Raw genomic sequence first — 13,607 nt, 5'->3', positions numbered from 1 at the left:
CAGCTGTCCTTTGAATATCATGTAGCAGGGCCTGGCGACGTCTGGTTGGTGCCATGTGTCTATCCTTTGTACCTGTTGTCCCTTACATAATTTCTCCAGCCACGTAAGTGTAGACGCGTGTGTAGTTCCCATGCAAGATATTCTAACACTGGGACACATGCTACTTGCTCTCTTGTGGGTATGGTCGTGTGCGCACAACTGAGTGGGTTGTTTAGGACCATTTCCCTTCACCACGTAACATGCATCCCGATCCCATCAGTCCCGATTTATACCGCTTTTGCTCTTTATAATCCATACTCATCATGACCATCCTATTTAACCCTCCATCCTTCATCCCAAACTTCTCCATCAAACCATTTTAACCAATGTATTTAACAGGTACGATTAGCATCACCCTAAAATATCATCACCATCCAATCTTAAAAAATACTTGTTAGAATTTCTAAAAAAAAAATTACTAGTCTTTCACCATCAACCCTCATGATGAACTCATGATGAGACCACCTCCCCTTATCCCATTTCATTTCTTGACCCACAAGCATAACCCCAACCACCCACTTCAATCCCATTTCATAAACCCCAAATTAAACCCAAATTCCTCCATACCCATTTCTCAATTTCACCAATTCCCCCAAATTAAACCCAAATTCTTCCATACCCATATCTCAATTTCACCAATTTTGAAGAAAAATGCCTGATTCACCACCCCCTGACACCACCACCAACCGCCTCTGCGACAACTGCAACCACTCGCCCGCACTCTTATACTGCAGAGCCGACACGGCCAAACTCTGCTTATCTTGCGACCGTGAAATCCACTCAACAACCCCCCTTTTCACCAAACACACACGATCCTTACTATGCGACACTTGTTCCACCTCACCCGCATCAATCTTCTGCTCCACTCACGCTTTCGTTCACTGCAACAATTGCGATTGGGAGACCCACAACAACTCCAGTTCGTCGCATGATAGGCGGCCACTCGAGGGGTTTAGTGGGTGTCCCACAGTTTTTGATTTGTTATCGTATTTGGGGTTTGATGATTTGAGTGGTTGTGGGGATGGTGGTGGTGGGTTTGAGGATTATCTTGTTTGGGAGACTCCGGGGTTTGTGAGTCTTGATGACTTGATTGTTTCTAGTGGTGGTGACCATAATTATCAGGCTATGGGTGTTCCTCCTTTGCCTAAGGTAAAATTTGTTTGTTAAAGTTTGTGCTTTTTTGCCTTTTGGTTCTTGATTAGGGGTGTGAATTTCTGACATCACCCACCCCAACCTAATACAAATTTCTAACACAAAATTCGTGGTTTGGGGTGTAATCTAAACGGGTCCGGGTCAGTTTCAGTTCAGGTTGAACCCGCGACCCGTTTAGTCTAAACGGGTTGACCCATTTATATTATATTATTTTTTTACAATATGTTTTGTGGCATAAATTAAATTGGTGTGTATTTTATGCCATAATTGTAACTTAAAAAGAGATAATTGACATAAGATTTTACAATTTAATTGTAATTTTATTATATACATTTGTGTTTTGGGTAGCCGCGCAGCTTGTTGCCCGTTTACCAATTATCTCGATATAAATTCATAACACGAAAAGATCAATTAGTTGGAAAAAGATATTATTTTGCTGAAAAACAATAAAAAGATTAAAAAAAATCGGGTTGAACGGGTCGTGTTCGGGTTCATACACACATTTTTCGGGTCCGGGTCCGGGTCGGGTTGAACCCGCCAACCCGCGAACACACCCGTTTAGCAACCCTAGTCTTGATGATTTGATTGTTTGTAGTGGTGTTAAATATAATTACCAGGCTATGGGATAGTTAAATTTGTTTTGAAGTTTGTCTTTTTTTTTGTTTGGTTGGTTAGTTTGTGATTTGGGTTTGGATTGATGCTTGGGTTTGAACCCGTGACCTCGTTGTGGAAACGGGTTATTGTGGAAATGCAGGGTAAGGATATGTACTTTCAGGCCCAAGTTGGGTTTGAACCCGGGTTTTGTAAGTCTTGATGATTTGATTGTTTCTAGTGGTGCTGGATGTTATTATAGCTTGTTTGTTTGTCAAGTTGTTTAACTTTGTTTGTTAAAGTTTGTGGCTTTTTGATGTTTGGTTTATTGGGTTTGTGAGGCTGGAGGGTGTAGGATGGAGCCCCTAGGGGCTTTATCAACACACGTAAGCGACACGTAGGATCCACGTCAGCCAGGGGTTTTATCACACCCCCCTTTAACTTGCAGGGTATGGGATGGAGCCCTCTATTAAACAAAATTAAAAAAAAAAAAGATTTCATTGGATTAAATCAAGTGGGCCCCACCTGAACATCTCATTCTTGGCGTTACCATGGTAGCGGAGAAGCGATGGCGCCCCCTCTTAAAATCCTGGGTGTGGTGGAGCCCCTATGGCGCTATACATGGATGAGGTGGAGGGATGGCGCCCTCCATACCCTTCAGCCTGATTGATGGTTGGGTTTGAACCTTGGCCTCGAGTTGCGGAAATGCAAGGTAAGGATACGTACGTCAGGCCCAAGTTGGGTTTGAACGTGTGTTTGCTATTTATTATTTATACAAACTGGTTATTGTTTTAGGGTTTATGCAAATTTGATTATTAGTATAGAATTAGATATGAATATTTGGTGTTAAGTGTGAGAGCCTGCAATTGTTATGAACTTATTATTGAATTTGTTAATTTTAGATATGTTTATGTTTATGTGTTTTATGTTTTGTTATTAAGATCACATTTGTTGCGGGTTTTTCGCGTTTGTTAACTTTGTTTAGGTTGTTTCTGTTGAAATCAGAACCGAAATGCTGCTTTCGGAGCATATAAAGAAGAATTTCTTCACCAGCTTCGAGAATTAGCCAAGTCTGAGCCGAATGTAGATAATGGTCAAGAAATGGTTAAACCAATAAACGAGTTTCCGCCCACACAAAACTTCATACTCCATGGTTCGGGTTTTGAACATAAGTTTGAAGAGAATGCAAATTCTTCATATGAGGTACAAATTATAATCTCGTCTACATAATATATTAAAGGGAAATTGGATTTTAATAATCTCAACTTTGACCTATTGGCCTGGATTATTCCCAACTCAAGAAATGTTTACCGACAGTAGGGCTGTTCACGAGTCGAACCGAACCGATCGGAGCTTTGCTCATACTCGGTTCATTTACAAACCGAGTCGAACTGAACCGAGCGTTTTTTCAACCGAGCCAAAGTCGAGCGAGCGTCTTTTGATCCGAGCATTTTTCGAACAAACGTCGAGCGAGTATCGAGCGTCACAGAACAAAAAAGAAAAGTGACGATGGGGGTGCTAGTTATTAGAATAAAGTGCAGTTTTCGACACAGAGAGAGAGAGAGAGAGAGAGAGAGAGAGAGAGAGGGAGGGAGGGAGGGAGGGAGGGAGGGAGGGAGAGAGAGGGAGGGAGGGAGAGAGAGAGAGAGTTAAAAAATAAATTGAACCAACCGAACTGAACGGACATTTGCTCGTGCTCAGTTCGTTTACGAACCGATCCGAACCAAGCGTTTTTTCAATCGAGCTGGATCGAACGAGCAAATTCCGAGTATTTTTCGAACAACGTCGAACAATTTGAACAGCCCTAACCGACAGTTCCAACTTTGAACATTTTTTTTTCAGCGATCCCATACCAACTAAAAGTTAACCCAATTAGTTTTTGCTGACTTGGACTGCCACATAAGTAGTCCACTGTCCACATCATCAAAACTTTGCCACATGACATAAGCAATCCACTTCATCAAAACTTTGACTAATTTGCCACATAAGCAGTCCACGCCGTCAAAACTTTGATTTTTTTGCCACATAAGCAATCCATGCCAGCAAAAACTAATTGGGTTAACTTTCGGTTAGTGAATCCTGACTAGGAGGTCAAAGCTTAGTTTGTTAAAATCCAATTTCCCTTTATTAAATTCATAATTAATTATATCTATTATGTAATTTACAAAAAAAAAAAAAAAAAACGGCAAAAAAGAACCAACTCTAGATATGTACATGGTTAACCCGTTACGCAACCCACCTGACTTGTCTATCCGGGCCTCCCCTTAACGGGCCGGGCCTCTAGTTCCATAGCCTGATGGTGGCTGTGTTTTTGTATTTATTTACAGACGAATAGTACATTTCAATGGTGCCCTGATGGTACTGATGCTGGGGATCCAGAGTTTTATTCTGATCAATTAATAGGACATAACGCCGACGATAGAAGCTGTATAGTTCCTGATGAAAAGTTTATCAATATTCATAGTGCAAGCCACATTAGCGCTAATTGTGAAGGCCAGTCGCATCATACTGTCGCTGAAAACACACAAGTCTTTCATAGTGTCGGTGTGCGTGAAATCAACACCCAGGAGAGAGAGACGGCACTCACAAGATACAAAGAGAAGAAGAAATCTAGAAGGTAGTTGTTTTGTTATGTCTTAACTCTAAACTGGTCAAGCTAAGGGATTTAAGTAGTGTAAACGAGCCGAGCTACTCGCGATCGACTCGAAAAAAGCTCAAACGAATCGAGGTTAATCGAGCTCGAGCCCGAGCCTAAAAATAAGATTGTTTAGTAAACGAACCCAAGCCCGAGCTTCACTTATCAAGCTTGAGCCGGCTCGCGAGCATAAACGAGCCTGTTATCTACTATATCATTTTTATTTACAAAACTATGATACTAAATGATAAATAAATATATACATATTTTATGTTATATATAGTAGTTGTAGAAAAAAACAACTGTAATTAATATAAATTAATTAAGGGTTATCGGATTTTATCACCCCTAACTATTGGCTATTGGCCGCTGCCACCCCCAACTTAACACTTAGTGTGTTCTTTCACCACATTGTTAACTGATTACTAACTTTTGATCTTGTTAGTATACCTTTGGGGGTGTCATAGGGATCTTACGAAGGTTTTAGGGATCTTAGGACACCCCAAATGTATAGTAACAGGATCAAAAGTTAGTAATCAGTTAACGATGTGGTGACAGAACACACTAAGTGTTAAGTTGGGGGTGGTAGACGTCAAAGTGATAGTTGGGGGTGACAGCGGCCCATAGCCAATAGTTAAGGGTGATAAAATCCAATAACCCATTAATTAATAACTAATAAACGAGCCAAGCTTTAGAAATAAAGCTTGAACCAAGCCGAGCTTGAGCTCTCATAAGTTAAACGATCTCGAGTTCGAGCTTAGGCGAGCTCGTTTACACCCCCAGATTTAACTAAAAAGGAAACATGTCAAACGGGTTGAAAATGTTTTAAATTGTATTCGTTTGCTTAAAAAACCATAACGGGTTTGTTCAACTTAAGCTCTTGTTCATTTTTGCCAGAACTTGTTTTGACCCGAACCAAATTGATACTTTTATTAAAACGGTCCATTTTGACTCAGGTTCATTCTGCTCATAACCCGTTTTGACCCGAACTCATATTTAGAAGTGCATTGAAAATCATATCTAGGTGTGTAAAACCGAAGTTAACTGGAGGTTTTTTTTTGTCATTGGTGTCATAACAGGTATGACAAGCTTATTAGATACGAGTCACGAAAGGTACGGGCTGAAAGCAGGACGAGAATCAGGGGACGTTTCGCCAAAATGGATCGATGAATCGTTGTACACATGTTTGAGGTTATTATATGCTAGTTAGATGATGTATTGTGTAGTGTAGAAATGTGCTACGATGTGGAAACCGGTGGTGGAAGATGAGCGTGAGCGCAGACCCACTCGGTTTCTTGCTACCGTAGTTTTTCGGTAGTCTATGGTGTTATTCCGCCTTGCAGTTGTTGTAGTTTGATTAGTCGCGTAATTGTTTTATATGTTCTCTGAGTATGTTGTAAGTGTAGCTTGTAAAGCAAATAAAGATGGTTTTGTAGAGGTGGAAAAATGGTTTGGAGTTAGGTAAGGCTCGGGCTCGGCTCAAGCTTCAGAAAGTTGTAACGAGCCTAGCTCGATTAAGGTAAGGCTCGGGTCGTTTACACCCCTAGTAACTAATGTAAGACTTGTAATTTCATTTATAGGTGAAGGTGGTGGTGTAACATTTTTTTTTTTCATATTTTTATAAATAATAATGCAATTAATATAATGTATATAATGTATATATGTGTGGGCGTTCGGGGGGAAAAAGTGAAAGTGCACTAATTTTAACGTTATTTTACTAATTTCGTGAAAATAAAGTTAAAAAGGGGGATGGTTAATCATGCATCATGTGGTGGCGTTGATAGCCGAAAGACAAGGTGGTACATGCACTATTCGGTGTTTGTCTTAATTGCTGAGTGTTATGTGCCTTATGTCCAAGGCTTGATGCAAAACTACAATCGAGCCGGGGTCTCATTGGAAGCAGCCTCTCTATTCCTACGGGGTAGAGGTAAGGCTGCCTACATCTCACCCTCCTCAGACCCTATCTTAGCTTTGTTCATGGTGGAATATACCGAGTATGATGATGATGATGATGATAATGAATAATGCAATTAATATGTTTATTTATTTTTAGCTGAACAGTATTTTAATTTTATGAATAATTTGGTTTACGAGGCATGGGTTGTTTATTGTATAACTGGACTAGAGAAAAACAGAAACTCAAATTGAAAATCCAAAATGGGTTTTTGAAATTTGGTTTTTTAATAAGCTTAAATTTGGTTTTTAGTCAAATTACAATTTGTGGGTTTAAAACGCTTGATTTTTATTGTTACATATATATGTAGGGGTGTTCACGATCTGGTTTTGACGGTCTTTTATTATTAGAAACCGAAAATGAACCGTTTATTTTATTATTGGAAACCGAAAATGAACCGTTTAAATTTAAAGCTGAACCAAACTAAACTGTTACTAACGGTTTGGTTTCACGATTTGAACTCTTTGGGAGTTTATACAACTTGTCTAAATTAAGACTTGAAATATATATACATAATTCTTTAAACAAAGCATCCAAATACTTCAAAAAGTATACAAAATTCTTAAAACAAAGCATCCAACGACTTCAAAAAGAAAGTCCAAACAGGAAGTTTTGGATGATATCTGTTGTCTACACTGTAAATAGTATCCAACCTTACTGCAAATGCTTTCAAAATTTTAAGTATTCTACATTAAACCATTTTAAAGTACACGAAAGTTGTAATTTGAAAATAGAGTAAACTACAATTTATGTCCCTGGGGTTTACACCCACTTACACGTTCAGTCCCTATTTTGAAAAATTCAACACTCTGGTCCCTGTGGTTGTTGATTGCTCGCAATCAGGTCCCTCCCACTAACGACCGTTAATTGACCGTTCATTTAGTTAACGACGTGGAGGCAAAAGTGTCATTTCCTCAAATCTGAAAAAGGCGCCTATATATTTAATCCGTTAACTTATGATGTAAGCCACAATCCTATCCCTCATCCCCAAAACCCTCTCGAAGTGAAAACCCCATCGGCGATTACACATTTCTGTCCACTGTGAGCTCCGATCATCATCAATCAAGTCGACAATGAGACAATGCGATGTTCTTTTGATCACATTCCACGTTATAGGTACCACATTGTTTTAATTTTGTATTCGCAGTCTCATTTGATCATTTGATTCATGTATTGTCCGTGATCAATACCTGAAATGTGCTTTCTTTTTCTTGCAACTCTAGTGAGACCCAGGGTCCAGGTGACAAAGCGTCACATTAGGATCCAGTACAGGGTACTAATGAGGACTGGGAGGGGGGTTTCGAGTGGAACTCCGTTTCGCCCGTCGCATGTGAAGGATTCTGGTTGTTTTTCATGTACATATATGATGCATATCGAATAGCCTAACTATAACTATTGATGTTGCTAAGTTTAGCCCTGGTCATTTTTGGGTTTTTGTCATTGATGATAAGTTTGGCCTATAACAGTTAAAGTGGGTTACTAGGGTTGATCAACTTTTGGGAATGTCGGATTAGTGATCAGGGGGTAACCCATGTTTTGGTACATGACAATGTAGTATGCAACAATGTAGTAGGACTAATGATCTTTAACAATGCTCCTTATTTAACTATGCTTACTGTTGAATGTCTATTGAATGGTATGCTTGTTTTGAATGTCTATTGTTTTTAACCAGGGATTTGTTTGGAGATTGGAATGAAATGTATAGGACAGTAGATAAACCTGTTCATTTAACTGTAAGGGATTATACAATTTGGTTATAAGACCTTAACTTGATCAGGAATTTGTAGTATTTAGGAGATTTATGCATAATGTGAGTTAGTTATATATAGAACATTGTCACACCCCAACCGATGGCGGAATCATTGGGGCGCGACACTAGGCGAATCAGATTGCTCAAGAGAATCCATAACAACTAAATAGCGACAATATTTACTACATTTGTTATCCCATACTAACAAACAATACAATCACATAAGTCATCACAGATTTCTTGTCCTCTCGAACAATACAAATCCGACAACCTAGATTTTAGGTGAGTTTCTAGACTTCCTAGCTTGATTTGGTGTAGACTGCGACTAAACCTGCAACATACGTTAAAACAACGTCAATACAAAAGTATTGGCGAGTATACAAGTGTCACACCCCAACCGATGGCGGAATCATCGGGGCGCGGCACTGAGCGAAACAGATTGTCCAGAAGTTTCCATAACAACTATATTTACCAAATATTTAAAGCAACACGTCCCATACCACGTCATAAATGATAATACAATTATTACAGAAAAGATCTAGTCAAATGGTTCTGTTCCGACAACTCAGATTCTTATTACAGACAATTGTTTATTGTTGACCTAGGTCTTTCCTAGCCTCGATTTCACAGCAAAGAAAGCAAATAAGCATCCTAAGCACCTGTCACATACGTTAAAGTAAAAGTCAATACACATAGTGTAAAGGTGAGCATACAAGTTTAATATATATAATAGAGTTCGAAATCGATTACGCATAACCAGCACGTACACAGTGTAAAATGAGGCATGTTAGTTATCGACATGAACCTATCGATACCAATGACTGCGGGTTGACTGCCCAAGGCAGTTCGCGATACACACTCACCACCGTGAGCCATGTAACTAATTGTCCTTAACAACCCCTGAGTAAACAGGTGCTGAGTCCAAACTATAGTAGTATCGTTGCTAAGGCAGGTAGACAACATTCCATGTGTAAACATAACAAACAAGCATTCATTAAGTCACGTATAACATGCGGTAACGGTTAGCGTTAAAAGTATTGCGTAGTGTGTTCGATGTGATTTAGAATAAGTAACGTATGTAACATCCAAAAGTTCATAAAGCAAAAAGGGATCGAGTATACTCACAGCGATTGGTGGATTGAAGGGAGCGTTAGAGAGTAAGGTTAGCCTGATTAGAACGATAGCATAACGGTAAGCATCGCGTAAAACGATAAAGAGTGCGAGTGGGTAGGACAGCAGTTCGATCGGATGGTAGTCCGATCGGACAGCTGATCGTGCGAGTGATAGTCCGCTCGGATGGTCATCCGATCGGACGACCTTTCGAGTGGATTGTTTCTTCCCTTAAGGAAAGATGTGTTTGTGTATGATGGCTTGACTTTTGAAGTTTTTGTTGTAGCATTTTGAAAACATAGAAGTATCACTACCTTTCAGGTCGATCGATCGAATCGACCGTTCGATCGGGCGATACCCCGATTGGTTGGACTCGTTAGTGAGAACAAGTTCACAACAATTGGTTACTTGATCGGACTGTAGTTCGATCGGGTGACATCTTGCTGATATTGAACATGTTGAAAATTGTTTAAGTATTGAAGTTTAAATGTCACATGTTCGAGCGGCTAATCCGATCGGATGGTAGTCCGATCGGACAACAATTCGTTCAATGTTCATACTTCAAATGTTGATAAATAGTTTAAGCGTGGGACCCAAGGTGTAGATCGATTGGATGACAACCGTTCGGGTGACAGTTCGATCGGACGGTAGTCCGCTCAGACAGCATTCAATCCTGGTCGTTCCGTTCATCTTACACTTGGTTATTTTGATAGTTTGTCATTTTATCGAGATGTTTTGATAACGTGTTAGGCAACAGAAACCTCGTCAATACTTGGTACTCCTGATCGGACATGAACCACCCAAATCCGGTCAGTTAACTGTTCAAGACGGTGTTCCATGTTCAACCCGAAATCGGTAAACCTCGTTGATAGAATCCAGATCTTGGACCAACACAACCACAAGAATGAGTGGAAGTCGGTGCAAGCTCAGATTCTATCGGTTTTGAGTGCATTGAGTGTAAAAGAATTGAAAGAAAGTTGGAAAACCATCTTTCAATCCTTTTCACCGTGAATATGTTTAGATCTATGAAAGATCTTTGTTTATTTATGTGGAAATCGGTTAGATTCAAGTTGTTCTCGGTGGATTGAGGCCAAAACATGAAGTTCTCAAGAACACCATGATGACATCATCCTAAAACACTTCAAATCTAGTGATTTCACGGTTAAAAGTTTAGATTTGAAAGATAGAAAGGTGTAGAATCAAGTGTAGATCAAAGATGTACAAGATTTAGGCTGAGATCTTACCGGATTTGAGAGAAATCGGAGAAAAAGCAAGGTTGAAGCGCTGGTCGGACAGAGAGTACCAAAAGTAGAAAGTTTGATGGTGACATGGGGTATTTATAGGGTTACCCAAAGTGGAAAGGAGTGGGTCGATCGGGTGGTAGCCCGATCGATTGGCTGGCCGATCGAGCGGCAGCTTGATCGATCAGCTGGTCGATCGGTTGGTCACCTGGTCGATCAGTCAACTGGTTTGAGTGTTCGGTGCGACGAGTTTTGCTGTTTCGATTACGAATGCGATAGAGTTTACTATTCAAATTACTTTTAATCCCAACTACTCTATCTAACATACAATCATCCTTCGTTACTTGCGTTTAGCGTTTGCGATTCGATTGCGATTGAGTTTCGATTGCGTTTCGATTGATCATGTCACGACCCCCGCACCCGGTTTGACCCGATCCAGGAGCCGCGGGACAGAAAACCCGTGGTATTTATATTTACAGCGGAAGTCTTAACAGGATCGTTTAAACTTGAAAATGCCCGAGTATTATTTATTTATAATTCGGGATAAACCCCGTAATTTACAGTGGAGGAATTTCATAATTCCTTTATTTTACAAAACATGTTTATTTAGATATTCGAGCCACTACTTTTAAGCTTTGGAGTGCTCCTGAGCACTTGTACTTGATTCAAAGTAGGTCACCTGAAACATGTTGTAAAAATATTTTTGTCAGCGGGAAAATACTGAGTGAATCATTCATTTTTAATAAAATAACACCTTGTTATAATCCACAGTATTAAGAGCGATTACAATGTTTATATGTCAACCAATTACCCACAGTATTTGTCACTCGACTCGTTTCTGTGACTATGGTCATATCACCCATTGGCTAACTCGTTGTCCAATGGTGAAGATTATCAAGTAATGTATACAAAACCCCACATACCGGCTGTAATGGAAGACTACAAAGACTTAATCCCTGTAATTATAACTTTGGAAACAAACATGATTTTGAAAGCGAGTTTGGTAAAAAGAGAATGACTCACATTGCAAGTTTATATGGGCAGGGTTTAGCCTACTGATAAGCCGAATAACCTAGTTTAAACAATAATGCACACGAACCAGGTTAGTAACTAATACAGCATTTACGATAACTCACGAGATACAACCCTCACAACGAATGACAAAGTGCGATACTTAAATATCCAGCGGATTCAAAACGAATGACAGAGTATAGTCCGAATTTGGGCGACACCCAAACATCCTGTCGGAATCACGATGAATGGTAAAGTATAACCCTAATGTGGGCAGCACTTAAACATCCATTGGATAATTTCAATCGATCGGATATTTAATCGTAGCAGCGATCGAGTTATTACCCGGTATTGTAGCAGCACCTCTCTATATGAAAATTATAATTTTGACAGCCTAACTTCGTTCTTCAATCGAAAATTTGAGCACGGAATGAAAGTCCCATGCACAGGCTATTTATAGCCTGAAAATGGGTTTTACGCGGCCCGCGTAAACCCATAGGTAAGTATTACGCGGCCCGCGAGGCCGCCTAGTCTAGGCATAGGGTTGATTGGTCATGGGCTAGACTTGCCAAATGGGTTATACGTGGCCCAAATGTATAACCGGTTGAAATTGAAGTTGACGCGGCCCGTGTAAAGACGAGTTTAACATTCACGCGGCCCGCCTGGATTCCTAAAGCTTATCCGGTTTGATTAATAAGTTAAAGCGGCCCGCGTAAGGTTAAGCTATCCCTTACGCGGCCCGCCTAAAACCCATTTTTCTGGTTTCTTGATTTTTCAAGCGGGTTAGGGTTTTAGGGGTCCGGGTTTTCACGTATGGATAATTTAGGGATATTTTTTAAGGTCCTTACATCCTCCTCACCTTAATTAAAATCTCGTCCTCGAGATTTATTGAAATAAGTATGGATATTTGCGCTTCATCTCTGATTCCAGCTCCCAAGTATATTCAGGTCCTCTTTTTGAATCCCATTTGACCTTAACTAGCACCAGTTGCTTATGCTTGAGAAACTTAATCTTTCTATCTTCTATTTGAAGTGGTTTTTCAACAAACTTCAACTTTTCATTTACTTGAACATCTTGGAGAGGTACTACCAGGGAATCGTCAGATAGATGGCTTTGAAGTTTTCGTTGTGTTTGTGATGGTTGTGTTTGGGATGGTTGTGTTTGTGTTTATGTATGATGGCTTTGAAGTTTTCGTTGTAGCATTTTGAAAACAGAGAAGTATCTCTCTACCTTTCAGGTCGTCGATCGAACGGTCGTTCGATCGGATGGCGATCCGATTGGCAGGACACCTAGTGAGAACAAGTTCACAGCAGGATTGTCACTCGATCGGATAGCAATCCGATCGGATGGCAATCCGTTAGAAACAGATATGAAAATGATTAAGTGTCAAAATTCCAAATGTCAACTGATTGGATGGTCGTTCGATCGGATGGCTATCCGACCGGTCGGCAATCCGTACGACATTCAGATACTTTGAAAATTTTGAAAATTGCTAAGTGTGGAATCAAGTGCAATCCGATCGGGTTGCAGTTTGATTGGATGCCAATCCGATCGGATGGTTATCCGAGCGGGCGGCAATCCATCCCAGCGAACCTAAACACACATATGGGAAAGTGCACCCATCGTGGACGTAGTATAGTGTTGGTAAGATACCGAGGTCGTCTAAGGGCACAAGAGCTTTTAGTACCGGTTTATCCTCAACGTCTAATCAAATCACAATGTTAGGAAAAGGTTTTAAACTATGAAAATAAAACTAACTAAAATGCTGAAAAATAAAATAAAAGTAAAAACAGATAGACAAGATGAATCACTTGGATCCGACTCGTGTGTAGTGTAACCTTTGATTATTTTCGCACTTTTGCACTTGTTTAAGAGATTATCTTAGTTATTGTAGTAGGCCCCTCTTTTGAAGGCGACGTTACCCTCAACCCAGTAGTTTGAGTCAGCAAGGATACAATCCTAAAGGGTCGGATTATTGAAAGATAATTAATTAAGTTATTAATGCATAATGTGGAAGGCCCTTCTTTTTAAGGTGACGTTACCCTTAGCTAAGTAGTCTGAGTCAGCAAGGATACAGTCCTAAGTAGCTGGGTTAAAGTTTTAATAGTAGTTTAACTTATGAGG

The 13,607-nt window shown here is 39.9% G+C and overlaps 1 protein-coding gene across 1 annotated transcript; it reads left to right on the top strand.

The window, feature by feature from the left end:
- The first annotated feature begins 498 nt into the window (after positions 1–498).
- Positions 499–6,030, top strand: LOC110884206 (zinc finger protein CONSTANS-LIKE 13). Its single transcript, XM_022131888.2, has 4 exons — positions 499–1,188; positions 2,788–2,985; positions 4,110–4,399; positions 5,497–6,030. Exons 1-4 carry the CDS (start codon positions 691–693, stop codon positions 5,585–5,587), a joined length of 1,077 nt encoding a protein of 358 aa, XP_021987580.1. The 5' UTR covers positions 499–690; the 3' UTR covers positions 5,588–6,030.
- The last annotated feature ends 7,577 nt before the right edge of the window (positions 6,031–13,607 follow it).

Source organism: Helianthus annuus, chromosome 10, assembly GCF_002127325.2.
Source record: "Helianthus annuus cultivar XRQ/B chromosome 10, HanXRQr2.0-SUNRISE, whole genome shotgun sequence".
NCBI lineage: Eukaryota > Viridiplantae > Streptophyta > Magnoliopsida > Asterales > Asteraceae > Helianthus > Helianthus annuus.
Note: the sequence above shows the minus strand (reverse complement) of the source record. Positions and strands in the feature narration are given on the sequence as shown.

Bases quoted from the DNA above. Each gene is read 5' to 3' on its own strand.
- LOC110884206 (XM_022131888.2), top strand. From the start codon at position 691: ATGCCTGATTCACCACCCCCTGACACCACCACCAACCGCCTCTGCGAC. The intron at 1,189-2,787 runs GTAAAATTTGTT...TGTTGAAATCAG, and splicing joins GTGTTCCTCCTTTGCCTAAG to AACCGAAATGCTGCTTTCGG. The intron at 4,400-5,496 runs GTAGTTGTTTTG...GTGTCATAACAG, and splicing joins GAGAAGAAGAAATCTAGAAG to GTATGACAAGCTTATTAGAT.